This window comes from Macaca mulatta, chromosome 4 (assembly GCF_049350105.2).
Source record: "Macaca mulatta isolate MMU2019108-1 chromosome 4, T2T-MMU8v2.0, whole genome shotgun sequence".
Lineage (NCBI taxonomy): Eukaryota > Metazoa > Chordata > Mammalia > Primates > Cercopithecidae > Macaca > Macaca mulatta.
Genome location: NC_133409.1, coordinates 162,979,263 through 162,995,471, shown reverse-complemented (window position 1 = coordinate 162,995,471; position 16,209 = coordinate 162,979,263). Strand labels below are relative to the sequence as shown.

General features: G+C 40.2%; 1 protein-coding gene across 1 annotated transcript in view; it reads right to left on the bottom strand.

The window, feature by feature from the left end:
- MBOAT1 (membrane bound O-acyltransferase domain containing 1) overlaps window positions 1–16,209 on the bottom strand; it is a 112,028-nt gene that overhangs the window by 23,295 nt on the left and 72,524 nt on the right. The window contains exons 5-8 of the mRNA XM_015135667.3: window positions 7,095–7,150; window positions 4,633–4,687; window positions 2,606–2,789; window positions 505–697 (exon numbers count right to left, since the gene is read on the bottom strand). Of these exons, the coding sequence (XP_014991153.2) occupies window positions 505–697; window positions 2,606–2,789; window positions 4,633–4,687; window positions 7,095–7,150 (488 nt within the window). The remainder of the gene's footprint in view (window positions 1–504; window positions 698–2,605; window positions 2,790–4,632; window positions 4,688–7,094; window positions 7,151–16,209) is intronic.

Sequence of the window (16,209 nt, the reverse complement as noted above, 5' to 3'; positions counted from 1 at the left end):
AACTCTCTACCAAAAAAAAAAAAAAATCACTTGAAGTCAGCTTCTTTCTAAGACATAAAAACCTAACCAACAGTTCCTTAAAGAAGTGTAACCTAAATTAGCATGTGTGTTGGTCAGATTAATTCAAGGTGCATCCTATGTTATATAAAACCCAGAAAAATGACAAGAAAGCCAGATCATTCCGGAATTTCCCCTCAACTTTCCACTGCTTTACACGGCCAGCTTTGATTGGTAGAAGGAGAAGCTTCCAAGTTTTGACATCTGTTAATAACATTGGGTTTAAACAACGGCCAGGACGTTTTTCTCCTTATTGTGGAGAACTGAGTTTATGGAGGGTGGGAGAGAGGAGTGCTATGTTGGAATGTTAAAACTGACCCTGGCTCAACTGCCTCCCATTACGTGTTGAGCTTCTTTGATTAACTGATCCAAAATGTCGTTCTGGCTAAGCCATCCAAGGAGTAGCATTTCTCCCTCATTCATTTGCAGCTACTCCATCAAACTTACCTAAAGTCCATGCAAAGTAATACTTGGGCTTTGAGGCTTGCATGACAACATATAAGTAGCAGAGTCGAGCCGGAAAGCTTGCTTTATGGACAAACCAGTCATCCACAAGGCAGGTGACAGGAAAGGTCTTCGTGAGCGTCAAAAACAAAAGGAGAGACACCAAGGTGATGCCCAACTTGTGTATCACAGCTCCCTGAAAATGGGGAAAAATCAGTGTCACCGTGCAGAAGGCTCAGGTGCGAAGAAAACAGCTTTGGCATGGGCCTGCTAAGGACAACATTGCTCCAACAGCTGCTTGGCATTATTCCCCAGAAGGAGTGGAAATAGGCATTCTTTTTCATGAGACAAATCTGACAATGGAGATTAGGTGCTATATTTAGATACAGAACATGCCTCTGACACTTGAGGGTTGAATGTATCTAGACTGGAAGAAAATCTCCATCAGCATATTCAGCGAACAAAATGCAAGTACTTATATTATCCAAAACACAAGAGAAATGGATAACAGGGTGGCAAGTTTCCATCGAGAAAAATGAAAAATGTTTGCACTTTTGCCTTCTATTCCTGTGACCAGCAGAGCCCAGGAAATGTCCTTGAGTCACCAGCAGAGAAGACAGAGGCTCAGGTATGAAGGATTCTGAGCAAGTAATTGAATACCTGGGCCAGCCAGGACATAGGCAGATAATGGGGAGCTCTAGACAGCCTTCCAGGATGGTTTAGATGTAGCCTACTCTGGAGTTAATTGTGTGCTGACTTTTTAAATTCCTCTGGACAGAGTGACTTTGCCCAGTTTTCCTGACATTTCAGGGAAAGTCCTTCAACATTCAACAGAACTCTAGTCTCCGACTTCATAGGAAAAAAAAAAAAAGACTTTTATTGGTAATATGGGCATAGCAATAGCACCTCCCTCAGAGGGCACCTTGGGGTTTAAGTGAATGAGTGTTTGCAAGGTCCTGTGAACAGTGCCTGGATCCCGGTTAAGTGCTTAGCACGCCCAGCCACAATTACAGCTGATAGGCACTGCTCATGGATCCCAGCCCTTTCCCAGCTGTATGTCTTGAACTAAAACGCAACCTCACCACTTCAGCTTATCTGTGCACAGAAATGCAAGCGTTTCCTTGGAGAGTGTCAGAAAGACTCTCTGATGACATTATTTTATAAATAAAAGCACAAGAAGCATGAAAACACTAAGGTGACAGATACTGCCTAGAAATGCGGTCACTTTGGTGTCTCTCACAGCCATGGTGACTTCACTCCTAGATCGTTTTGGTAAAGCAGATGAACTTGAGATACTTGACCAGTCATAAGTGCCGAGAACCGAATGATGTCAAAAATCTCTAAAAACTCATACCTAATTAATAAATTCCTTACATTTTCAAATACTTAACTCATATTCTTTGCCAAGGCTTCAGCACTTTCAAAATATTTAACTCGAAATATCCTCATTTCCTTCCTTTCCCAATTTTCACCACTCCTTTCATTAATTACAAATGTCCCTTAAATACAGGATATTTGATCTCAGTAAATTCAGCATATTTGTAAAGTTCAGTGAGTTATCCTAATATTGACTAATATGAGATGGATAAAATTCAGGTTAAATTTTAAAATATTATTTCAAAAAGTCATCTTAAATTCTCTCAAGGTCAATATAAGCAAGCTTTGGGCATGCCAAGGTAAAACTGGTTTCTTTTGCAATAAGTGGGCTCTGCAAGAAAAACACATTAATTCCAGTTCCGCGGTCCCCCCACCTTCTATGACATATTATCTTTTGGCTATACTTGAATTTCAACTCATAAAGGCAAAACACCCATAGTATTCAAACATGTTAACTCCACAGTGCTGGGTACATTGTATGCACTAAATATTAACTGATGAACTTATTGCTTTCATTTTCCTAGCCGATGAGCTTCACAGTAAAATAAACACCCATTGCTCCTACATAGAACTGCTGCAAAGAAGTAACTACACTGGTATTTTAAATAAATGAGAAAAGTTATTGGCCAAGCTTTCTGGTAAACTGTTTCGCTTCTTAATTAGAACCATTATTCGACAGAGTCAATCCTGGCAGCAAAACCCTATTCTCTAGACACTAAAAACTTACTGTGGGAGAAGGTTCTTGCAAACTGTGGAAACCTTTTTGCTTCCGGTTCACCTCCAGCAACTTCATGTGTATATGCTTCCCCTCAATGAAGGCTACGTAGTCCTTGAAATTGTTACAAGGACCAGCTATGACACTCATGAAATTGAGAAGGTAACTTAAGTACTCCAAAAAAGAGGGTTTCACTCTGTGAAAATAAAGTAAATAAATTGAAAATAAAGTAAATAAATTGAAAAGTCTTCGGTCTTTGCTTTTTCTTCAGAATCTGTAAATAAGCAAACACAAATGTTATCTCTGTAGATTCGATATATGACATGACCTTTCCTTGTTTTGTTTCTATAAAGTCAGCCGAGGAGAAATCTTGTGGAAAGGAAAGGTTAAAGAAGCAGGTGGCTCACAGCAGGCACAGAGCTCCATGGCGCCCTCTGCTGGCCAGACACAGCTGTAAGCACTCAGAGGTGGGCGAGGGCAAGTGCAACTCAGGCTGTGAAATGTCCTTTTCTCATCAACCTTCCCTGTCTACAGGACAAAACGAAGGTAACAAACATAAAGCAGGGCGGAGCCTGACCTAATGTTAGCTGATCGAGATCCTTCCAAATGGGAAAACTCCCTCCCGATTGCCAACATAAATACTAAACAAATGATGGGTGGAACCAGTTTCCACTGGAAGAGGCCACACAGAAGAACCGCAGTAGCAGCCTGTTGTCTGCTTTGGCAACCAGGCCTGAGTTCCTGAGCAACAGACCAGGGTAGTGGCAGGAAAAAAGCCTGTAGAGAACAGTTCTGTGTGGTGCTTTAATGGCATTTTGGAAGGCCTGTTCTAGCAAGATAGAATAAAGGCTCCCTGAAATGCCATTGCTAACCAGTTGCTGGAATTATCCCCTATAGCAGGGGTCCCCAACCCCTGAGGCTCAGACTGGTATTGGTCTGTGGCCTGTTAGGAACTGGGCCAACAGCAGCAGGGGAGCGGCATGTGAGCAAACGAAGCTTCATCTGTATTTACAGCCTCTCCCCATCGCTCACATTACCTCCTGAGCTCCACCTAATGTCAGATCAGCAGTGGCATTAGATTCTCAGAGGAATGCGAACCCTATGGTGAACCGTGCCTGCCAGGGATGTAGGCTGTCACTCTTTATGAGAATCTAATGCCTGACGATCTGTCACTGTTCCCCATCACCCCCAGATTGGACCACCTCGTTGCAGGAAACAAGCTCAGGGATCCCGCGGATTCTACATTATGGTGAGTTGTATAATTATTTCATGGTGTATCATAATGTAATAACAATATAAAGTGCACAATAAATGTAAGGCCCTCCTGAAACCATCCCCCCCACCACCACCTGCAACCCTGGGTCAGTGGAAAAACTGCTTTCCACTAAACTGATCCCAAACAGGTTGGGGACTGCTGCCCTATAGCCCTCCACCATGGCTGCACCCAATGTGCTACCCCACGTGCCATCTTTATTCTCAGATCAAAGTTATTCCCTCCCCTCCCACTTCTTCTCCAACACTCCCCCTTCCTACTTCATATCAACACTGGCAAAGCCAGCTGTAGCCCTCCTCCTGTATTTAACTCAGCTATACTCACCTCTCCTGCCCTACTTCCTATCTTTTTTCACAGTGGCATTTAATCATACTGACACTGATCATTCACTATGCTTTAGGACCCCCAAGACACATGCCCAATAAGAATACTTCCGGAGTAAACATAACAACCCCAGGGAAGGAGAGCCTTGCAGATGTACAGTTCTATTTACTCTTTGACCCAACAGATTCTACTTCTGAGACTCTATGCTATAGTTCTACCCTAAAACATTTCAAAATGACCTAATACAAGGTTATTCATCACTTAATCATTTGTAAAAGTCAAAGACCGGTAACAATGCACATGTTCATCAATAGCAGATTCATAAAATAAATGATATTAAATCCATAGAACAGAATTAATGTGCAGATATTTTTTAAATGAGGAAAATCTCTAGATACTGATATGCAAAGGGCTCGTTAATATATCATCACACTTCACTTACTTGATAGCAAGTCGATGTTGTTCAGCAGAAAGGTCTTCAGCTCTTCGACCTAATCCTATGAAAAAGAAAAGAATTTAGAAATAAGATGCTTGAAGTGAATTCGATGACAAATTTTAAAAGGCTCTTATCAAAGTCATTTGAACCAGGTAATCTTTGTTTGCTTCATAAATCATAAAGAGTTCCTGTTTCCATTTTTTTTTAATGCCCTGGACCAAAAGAGCTACCATAAGTACATGTGTGAGAAGCAAAGTCTCTGTAGGTTCACATGGAGAGGGAAGGATTCAAAGTTTTCTCCTACTTAATCTGCACAGTATGACATGGACCCAGAGAACGCTCCCCATCTGGGAGTTCCTTGCCACTTTGTATATGTCTTCCCTGATACATCAGAGAGAGCATCTTGCCTTTAACAGGCTGCCACAGCTTAAAAACCTCCCTGGTTGCACTAGGTGCAGACACCTACTACCAGCTGAGAGCTTGGTTGTGGGACATAATGGAAAAAGAAACAGGAGACTTTCCTCTTCCAAAAAAAGGGGGGGGGGGGAATGTAATCTTGAGTGTGAGAAAATTACAAAGGAATTATCAACGTTTTCTTCTTTTTATCATTTGTTTGTATCAGAAAAACTCCCAACCAAGTCACATCTGTGCTTTCTGTGAAATGTACACATTAACGCAGAGTCAAAGAAACTGAAGTGTTATCTTAAAAGCAATATGTCAACTGTAAAACTGTATATTCAGCTAAGGCTGACTATGGTCACCAACCATGAAGGCAATTCAAAACCATGCCTAAGAGGAGGTAGAGTATTTCTGGAATTTACTTGTTCCTCCCACACACCAGAAAAAAAAAAAGAAAAGAAAGAAAAAGGCAAGTAAACATTTTGCTGCATTTAAGGGATGTTCCAGGAAATATGGTAAACTGAGAATGCTTTAAAAAGTAAATTTAGGCAACAAGGCTGCTTAAAAAGAAAAAAGAAGCAGTGCTTTTAAAAACATTTTTATAAGATCTCATCAAATAGTAATCTCTGGCAATCCTAGAAATTAAACTGATTTTAGCTATTGATTTCAGTTGCTAATGTCTATAACCACTACCAAGGGGACTTTCCAACTACAAGTAGAGTGACTAACTCACCCTGCTTTGCTCAGGACTCTCTGATTCTGGCACTGAAAGTCACATCTTCTGAAACCTTTTAGTACTGGGCAAACCAGGATGGTTGTTTACCCTAGAAAGACTCCATCCTTGGTATAAAATTACCCGGTTCTCTACAGAATGACTAAATCACCAAGTATGAATGAGGAATACACTAGGTCAAATGAAATTAAATCAGTTCACAAGCTTTAAGGAAAAATAAGGAAACTAGCTGTCAGAGATAAATTTCAACCTGTCAACATACAAAAAAAAAATGTTAACAGTCAAAAAGTGCTTGTTAGAGCAGTACAAATCCACAGAATATACTTTTACTAATTGTTCCTGGCCTCTCTAAAGCCCATATTGAAATCTTCCACCCTGAAATAATCTTCCTCCTTTCTTGGAACCCAGTCTGAACAATGTAAATCACACTTTCTGGCCATTTTTAGGCGGTGCCTGAGTGAAGAAAATGTTCAGCTTTACACAAACAGAAGATTCTTCCTTTTCCCAGCTTTGTTGTTGTTGTCGTCGTTGCTGTTGCTGTTGTTGTTGTTGAGTCTCGCTCTGTCACCCAGGCTGGAGTGCAGTGGCACGACCTCGGCTCACTGCAATCTCTGCCTCCTGGGTTCAAGTGATTCTCCTGCCTCAGCCTCCTAAGTAGCTGGGATTACATGTGGGTGGCACATGCCACCACGCCCGGCTAATTTTTGTATTTTTAGTAGAGACAGGGTTTCATCACGTTGGTCAGGCTTGTCTCAAACTCCTGACCTCATGATCCACCCACCTCGGCCTCCCAAAGTGTTGGGATTACAGGCGTGAGCCACCGTGCCTGGCCCTTTTCCCAGCTTTTTATAGGGAATTATCATTAGATAATTTTCCAAGCCAAACAAACAAATGAAAACAAAAACAAAAACAAAAACAACCTAGCATTTAAAAATGATTAACCAGCCAATACTATTTAATCTTTCATTAGCTTGTGAGCTTCTCAGAGATTAAACCAAAGCGAAAAGGATGTCACTTCTTTTCAACAGATTTGAAAACAAAGGGCAGAGAGTATAACAAATTAACTTAAATTTAAAACATTGTAAGGATAAACAGAAAACACAGAGTTCTCAGTACAAATACGTCAGCAAATCCAGACTGCCGATTCCGCAGGAAAATGGTGAATCATGGCTGGAAAAGTGAAAGGCTATGATTGACGAGGCCTGGAAATTTTGAACAAGATAAAGCAAGATCTGCCAGCATTTGTCCAAACTTTGGACTGTGTACACCGTATAAAAAGATGAGCTCTGCATGTCAGGCTCACTCTGAGAACTAAAAGGAGGGTTGCTATTCTCACCATCATGAACTTGAAATGCCAAGGTTGTGATCTTCTGAGTGACAATCATCAGAGGCCTGGAAGGAAGATAGAAAATAATTAAGATTGGCAAGAAGGCCATTGATGTGCTCTGGCTGTGCTCCCACCCAAATCTCATCTTGAATTGTAGTTCCCATAATTCCCACGTGTCGTGGGAGGGGCCCAGTGGGACGTCATTGAATGATGGGAGCAGTTACCTCCATGCTGTTCTCGTGATACTAAGTGAGTTCTCACAAGACCTGATGGTTTTATAAGGGGCTTCCCCTTCTCCATTCACTCTGCAGTTCTCCTTGCTGCTGCCATGTGAAGAAAGCCATGTTTGCATCTCCTTCTGCCATGATTGTAAGTTTCCTGAGCCTCCCCAGCCATAAGGAACTGTGATTCAATTAAACCTCTTTCTTTATAAATTACCCAGTCTTGGGTATGTCTTATTAGCAGCGTGAGAATGGACTAATACAGCCTTTGGAAAGAAACTTTTATTCTATTTCTCTGGATGGTGGTTTTTTTCATCTCAAAGTTTATTAAATAAAATACAAAAATAATGAATTTGAAATAAACCATTTTTATTTCCCTTCGAAATCACTTTACATAGGTAGATATAACAACAGTGAATAACAAGCTCACATTGGACACTCTAGTGTCGTTAATTGGTGTGGCCCCTGGACCAGCACCATCAGCATGCCCAGGAGCTAGCTGGAAATGCAAACTCCATTCCAGACCTAGAAAATGAGAATCTGATTTTTTGTTTAAACTCTATTGCCCAGCGGGGAATGCAGTGACATAAACATGGCTCACTGTGACCTCAACCTCCTGGGCTCAAGCAATCCTCCCACCTCAGCCTCTCAAATAGTTAGGATTACAGTTATGTACCATTGCACCCGGCTAATTTTTGTAATTTTTTGTAGAGACTGGGTCTTACTGTGTTGCCCAGGCTGGTCTCGAACGTGAGCTCAAGTGATCTTCCCACATGAGCCTCCGAAAGTGCTGGGATTACAGATGTGAGCAACCATGCCCACCTGAGAATCTGCATTTTAACAAGATTGCCAGGGAATTCACTCATTAAAATGTGAGAAGAGCTTGTTTGGAAGATACCTAATCCAGTGCACTGATGCCACCTGGATAGACAGATACACAGGCTCCTTCATCTAAAAGTGTTCTTCTATGCTTTGTTCTATAAAAGGCAATTCTTCCATACACATGAAGTAGAAGACACATTTGTAAAATGCAACCGCCTGTAAATAAACCATTTATTGGCCAACAATAACACCAACTTTAATTTGGAAAAAGCCATCAAATAAAAACTTGCCTGAGAAGTGGCATCTATGTCAACAAGGCTGCCAAGATATCTTAATGAGGGGAAGAAGAGTCTTTTTTTAACAAATAGTATTGGCACAATGAGATGTACACAGGAAAGAACACAAAAATCAATTCAAAATGTATCAAAGACCTAGATCTAAGAGCTAAAACAAGAGAACCCTTAGAAGAAAACCATAAGTATAAATCTTTGCGACCTCAGGTTGGGCACTGGTTTCCAAAAGCACAAACAATAAAAGAAAAAAATAGATTAAATGAATATCATTAGAATTTAAATGTTTGTGCTTCGAAGGACACATACCACCCAAGAAAGTGAAAAGATGTTTCACAGAATGCAAGAAAATATTTGCAAACCATGTATCTGATAAGGGACTTTACTAGACTATATAAAAAAAACTCTTACAACTCAATAATACAAACCACCATGTTGTCAATGATACTCATCCACTTCTCTGTGAGTCTATTTTCTTATCTCATTACTCTCATCCTAATTCCCATTTTCCATCTCTTGAAAATAATGAAGATATATTGTAAACTATAAATATATGTAAATAAGATAAACTATTTTAAAGAAAGTACCAACAAATACCCTTTGAAATCTTACCACTATTACCCAAATTTATATCTTATTTGCAATATCTTTATGTCTTAAAGCCCAATGGCCAGTGTTCATTATTTGAAACAAAATTGCTAATTTTGTACACGAGGCTGAGAGAGAGAAAGAGAGTTTGGCTGTGAAAGAAGAGAAGGAAGGTCATCTTCTCCACCAGATCTGGTGAGGCAGGTATAGCAAGATGTACTCACAGATGACAGCCACTTACACCATGCTCTTTTACATTGAAAACAAAATTGCTCTCGCAGGAGCATGAGGTTTTGGTCCTAGTAATAAGGGCTACATTAAAGCTTTTTTAGACTAGACTGTAGCTCACCCTCCTGACAACAAGACTTCTGACCCATAACACGTAACAGATGACAAGGGCTATTTTTCTTGAAAGAGATTCACTCTAAGCATCACATTCAAGGTGGTTTCCAAACATGGCCTTCAAAGCACGAGAGTTTTCTTTCCAAAGCCTTTTTGTCTTATTTTGCTCTGTCTGAACGACAAAAAAAACACCAACCTCCAGGACCCAGCCTTCCTTAAAAAAGCCCAGTGTGCCAACCATGCTATTTGCAAACCAAGAAAGTTCCTATGTTCAACTGATAAAGAGATAAGATATGTCATTGTATTAGCCTACCTTTCTGTCTCTGTAGAAAGAGAACATTTGTTTTCCTCTATATTGGGTTAGACCTAATGTATTCCATGATTGGGTGGTACATGTTAAGCAAAATATTTAGTAGCCTGATATTCACATGTGCTGTGGCCATGAGAATGCACCTCTCAGATCTGGTTCTGTGCGAGTGAGCTGGCCCCATTGCTGCAATTTTACCCATGATCACACTGAGGCCATGCCTCCCTCGGGCTGCTCCCAGCTCTGACTGAGTACAGCAGGGATACTTAGGCAGGCCCCTCCCTACAAACTGTGATTCTCATCTGTCCAGGAATCTTATCTCACTCAAGGACTCTCTACTGAATTTGCCAAAACTGTCTTAGAACTGCACTCCTATCCAGGACCTCTCTTCCTTCCTTCGCTTTTTCCTTCTCAGGCGTCAAACCTGCATTTCAATCTGTTGGCTATTCCAGCCTCATCCATTTCCCTCTCCAATTTCCCTAGCAGGCATTTCACCAAACAAATCTCTTATATGCCTGTTTCCAGCTTGGCATCTGCTTTTCAGAGAACCCAGACTAATGCAGTACATAATACTGAATAGCTAGAGCAAAGTCAATAAATACTAATTATTCAATATAAAATCTGTACCATTGGGTCTATGTAAAAGCCATACTGTCATTCCTCAGAAAAGATGTTTTTATAGAAAAAAAATTAGAAGCTATGGGTCAAATGTTGTCACACATCATCTAGACCATACTTTCAACAATATATTGCTTCCATTTTAGATAGCTAAAGAAGTTAATTTAAATATTTAAATTTAACAATCTAAATAAAAAGAAATAACTCACATACTCACATGACAGTGAGTTTATAAAACATGATGAACTAGTAACTTGTAAAAATGCTGATCTAAAAGCAACTAAAAGGAAAAAGAGTTTAGAATCTTCCTACATGCTTACTTTTGTGCAGTGCAAGGAAAAGCACCATACTGTCTTTCTCAAAACAAGTTCTCTCTGAACACTTTTTAATTTGATGAATTTATTTAAATGTATAGAGAGATCTGATATGAAAATTTACTTTGCCCAAGTTACTAAGACTCGAGAATCAAATCCTTAGAGTTACTGACTTAAGATAAAACTTAAGTCGTCTATGTCATACTTCAATCAAATCATAAAACAATCCAGAACACATTTATTGATTTACTATTGGAATTCATGTTCTTTTTTTTTTTTTTTTTTTTTTTTTTTGCAAAAAAATACAAAACTCCGTACAGAAGAACATACTAAAAGCGCAGGAAGGACAAAAAAAGGAGGAGATCCATAAATGGCTCGTTGATGCAGCCCAACAATTTCCTTAGGATCATGAGGCCTCCGAACTTGAGCTTTCCTCAGATTTTCACTTCTCCAACTTTGGATTTAAACACACTTGTCAATTATAGGATCCAAGGAAACCATCTGGCCAGCCTGGAGTTGGACAGACTCCAGCATGGATGAAGTAAGGCTATTTTCCTTTTGTCCTATTAATTATTTTCATTATTTAAAAAAGCCAAAGAAAAATCTTATGTTTCTTCTCGAAACTAAGATAATTAGTCAAGACTAGAAAATGAAATATAATAGAATAGGAAAAATTAAGAGAAAACAAGTAGCTGAAGATATGTTTGAAGTAAAAAGGAAGCTAGAACAATGCCAACAATAATCCCCCCATTATTGCCTTCTGATACAGACTCCAGGCAATTCACCAGAGGTAGTACCCATTCATTCATTCCCAACATCAACTTCTAACCAAAAATAACTTATCTTTAAAACATTAAACAAAATCTTAGTTTTGAGCAATATTTCAATAAAACCTACCTATTTTACCTTAATCTTTGGACCTAAAGTGGTAGAGTTCCGATGTCCCAGTAAAGGTAGGATGGGACAATGAGATAACCCAGCCATTGGTTACTGGTGTCGGAAGAGCCAACCAATCACACATCTGGCTGGCCAGCATCAAGATGAACTGACATTCAAGACTCTGATATTGTCCTAACAGGTAATTTTAGAACCAAAAGGCTCTACTTCATATCTTTATTACTTCCTTTGCTTATAATAAAAATCCACTTGTGGTACTTAGTAGAAAAGCAGGAAGTCAGGCAAGCAAGAAGTTTGGCAGGGTAAGAGAATACAAGTTCAACAAACTTCCACTCAACAGCAACCTAGACCACTACTGCCATCTTGCACAACTCCAGTGGGTGCCAAGATACAATGTGACTTGTACAACCTGTAGCTCAAACCCAGTAGCAAGGGACAGAGAAAGCTCAAGCAGCATTTCTTCACCTCCCTATTGCTTCTGCCTCTCCTATACCCTCCCCACACTTCCTGAATGACTGCAGAGGAGGAGGACGATATTACAGCTTCAGTGAAATGCTCCCAATTCCTGTCGATTATGCCAGCATGAAGGGAGAAAATAAGCGACTCCAGAAGTTGCAGCAAAGGAAGTACATAGCTCTACCGGGCTTCCTAGGGATGCAAATAAAGGCAGAGATCACTCCTCTGGACTCATTTCAGAGTTCACTGGTATCTATTCAGAACCATCCAGGGGTCAACTAGAGTAGGAAGCTTTTACTCTTTTAATTTCTTCAAAAATTTAACTTCTATATTTTGGCATTCAACAGCAAAATCACCAATTCTCTATTTGAGCAAGAACCCATCGAATATACTTGGTATAACTTATGTCTGCAGAACTGAATTCCAAGTAACTGCACTAGTTATTGAAAAGCTGGCAGCAGCATGAAAAAGAAACCTGAAATAAACAAATCTTGAAATCTCTTTGCAAATATCCTCTTTTTTCCTTATTATAGAACCCAATTATTTGAACTTACTGGCCTGGTCAGATGGAGTGACCAAGATGTCACAAACCAACAGAGGAAAACATTGTGCATGAAACAACAGGACAAATGATCTTCATCACTAGCAAGAGGTACAGGCAAGTAATATTTCTATTACACCCAGTTAAGGCAACAAGGAACACAAATGGCAGTTGTTCCAATTCTGTTAGCTTCAGTGTACCATAACCTTTTAACATGCATGCAAATATATTTAAATAAAATTCCAGGATTTTCTCTCATTATTATAGTAATATAAAACAGTAGAATGAGTATCAAAATCACCAATACTGTTTTTGCATTTTCAATATTTCCTTTCACTCTTTTTCTATATAGGTCCACATTAAAAAGAAAAATGCAATCTTGGGACATGTATTTGTCTTGCGGTTTTTATAGTCTTTGAAAATATCATTTTCAATGGAGGCATATTAGCACCATAATTTAATCATTCACCTCTTTTAGACCATTTAGGATGTTTCTGGTTTATCACCATTATTGACAACAGCTGAACATCTTTATGAACAAATTTTGATTTCCTTATGGTAATTTAACTCCTAGGAATTTATCCTATCATAGGACATGAACTTAAAAAAAAAAAAAATCTTGCTTGAAATGGATGGTGAAACTGCCTTCCAGAAGAGTTATTTATGGCAGTTTACACTCCCCCTAGCAGTACATAAGAGTTCTCATCTCACAGTGTTTGCAACAACACGTGGGCAAATCAACCTGCCATCGTGATGGGAGAGCAATTATCTGCCTGAATCTGGCCTACCATGGCAAAAGGAAATAAGAGTTTTGCTGGGGCCCTCCAAAGAAAACTCGATTTGCACCCTTCTGTGAGCAAAAAGGAAGAATCAGTTTGCTCTCACACACCTAAAAGGAACCAAGTACCAGCCGTATTACAAGCAATCATTGAGCTTCCCCCAGGAGAAGAGGAAATACTCTAGTGCTTTTAACAGCCCACATTCACAGAGAAAACATATAGGACATTCACCACCACATGTATTGATATGAATTGTATCAGCAGCACCAATAAAAGTGTGTCTTGTTTGTTTCTCTTACCATTAATTCCAGTCCAGTCCATGAAAACTTGATTACTCTTAGAATGATAAATACAATTTCAAGTCCCAGAATAACCTAAAGTACAAGTTTATGTGTTCTCCAAAATTACACACACACACACACACATATATATATGTTGTTTGACACAAACACTAACCTCATCTGATCCCATTCAATTCCTATCTGTGCTCTTATTCTGAAGGCATAATAAAGTATGCTAAATATTTAGATTTGCATGCATGCTCAAAAGAGAATGCCTATACATCAGGCTGCTTTAAAACACCAGGTTCAACTTCAAAATACTACTTTATCTCTTGACAAAATCCTAAACAAGATATTTCAACTGCAATAGTAGAGTTAAATCAATTCCATTCTGATGAACTTGGGGTTTGCTTGCATGCCTGTAATGAGAATAAACACTGGTAAAGAACCTCTCTAATTGGCAATTTGTGATTTAAAACATTTTGTCAATTTCAGGTTGGTATGTACTCTCCATGGGTGTTAACTGACATTACCCAGGAAGAGGGATTTATGGTAGTGAGGCAGTGTGCCTTTATGGTGGTAGGGAAAAATAATGCTGCTTAATAATGATAAAAAGAAAAAAAGACAACATACCCTTCGAGAACTAGATAGTAGGGCCACTCAGTAATTAGAGAACTGAATCACGTGCAATGTTCAAGCAGATTTTTATTCTGTATTATTTCCCTAACAACAGTGTCCTTTCTAGTTCAAACATTTTATAGCTTTGTGGGTAACATCAGAGGTTTCTTAATACAAGGAGATCCAAAAAATGCCAGAGAATAAACAACTCTCGAGGACATTTATCAAGACTACGTGGCTGAAAGCGAGGTTGACAGGAACTGATTTCCATCCTCCTCTGGTGTCAGACCCCCAAATCCACGACATTCAGAAACACGTGACTGTTTTCCACAAATGCCCTTTATTTTTTCCCTTTGGTAACTTCAGAACTCTGATTACACCCAAAATGATGTGGAAATTATTCAAGAGTTTATGGTTTTAATAAAACAAATGGAGATGTGACAAGAACAGCCAGAGATGCAGACGGTAGAGGCATCCTTATCCCGTACGATCAGGATCAGGGGACGGTTGTTAATTCATCAAAAGGTGGGGATCATAAAACAATGCGCATGAGCTTCCTAGGGCGGCTGTGAGAAATTACAAGCTGGGTGGCTTACAACCACAGAAATGCTTTCTCTCACAGTTCTTGAGGTTAAAAGTCCAAAATCAAGAGATCTGCAGGACTGGTTCCTTCTGGAGGCGCTGAGAGAGAATCTGCTCCGTTCTCCTTCCTCGCTTCCGGTGGCTGACGGCGACCCTTGAGCCCCTGGGCTTGCAGCTGCAGTACTCCAGTGTTGGCCTCCGTCTTCACACGGCCGTCTTCCTCTATGCATGTCTGTGAGTCTGTCCCTCATGGCTTTCTTACCAGGACACAGTCATACTGGATCTAGGGCCCACTCTAATCCAGTGTGCCCTCATTTGTTTGTTTTGTTTGTTTGTTTGTTTGTTTTGAGACCAGGTCTCACCCCGTCGCCCAGGCTGGAGTGCAGTGACGTGGTCTCGGCTCCCTACAACTTCCATCTCATGTGATTCCCCTGCCTCAGCCTCCCAAGTATCTGTGGGACTACAGGTGTGTGCCACCACACCCCACTAATTTTTGTATTTTTTTGCAGAGATGGGGTTTCATCATGTTGGCCAGGCTGGTGTCAATCTCCCAGCCTCCCAAAGTCCCAAAGTGCTGAGATGACAACTGTGAGCCACGGTGCCCTGCCCAATGTAACCTCATCTTATCTTAACTAATTGCATCTGCAAAGACTATTTCCAAATAAGGACATATTCTGAGGTGCTGGGTGGACATGAATTTTGGGAGGATACTATTCAACCCAGTACACAATGATACACTCATATTTTAACCTTCTTTTTTTTTTTTTCTAAGACAGGGTCTTGCTCTGTTGCCCAGGTGGAGTACAGTGGCATTATCACAGCTCACTGCAGCCTTGACCTCCTGGGCTCAAGCAATCCTTCTACCTCAGCCTCCTGAATAGCCAACACTACAGGTACACACCACCACACCCAGCTGAGTGTTTAATTTTTTTGTAGAGATGGGGTCTCACTATGTTGCCCAGGCTGGTCTCAAACTCCTGGACTCAAGTGATCCTCCCACCTCAGCCTACCAAAATGCTGAGATTACAAGCATGAACCACCGTGCCCAGCCTTAACTTTCTATACAAACTTAAAATATGTAACTAGACATTCATTCTGCAGTCTTTGCTCGCTTCTGTCTCCTATCACCGGGCCTGGTCACTGCCTCCTGAATAATGAACTAAGGAGCTTTCGACACAGGACCGAAGTGTTTCCTTGGAGTGCAGAGCTGCTGAAAGATGGCATCTCTCTCACACAAACCCCAGCCACTACCTCCAGAGTCATTCCCTCTAGCACAGGCTGAGAAGGTAAAAGAAAGTAAAGATGCTTGCAAAAGCCATCTGAGTGAAGAATCCTTCATGTTTATACTTCCTTCTCCCAACCCCCAATTCTTTCAGCATTCTCACTCACATTTAATTCAATGGCAATTATTTTTAATAGACTAAACTTATTTTGGTGGCTCTCCAAGAGACCCAACCTAGATTTAGAG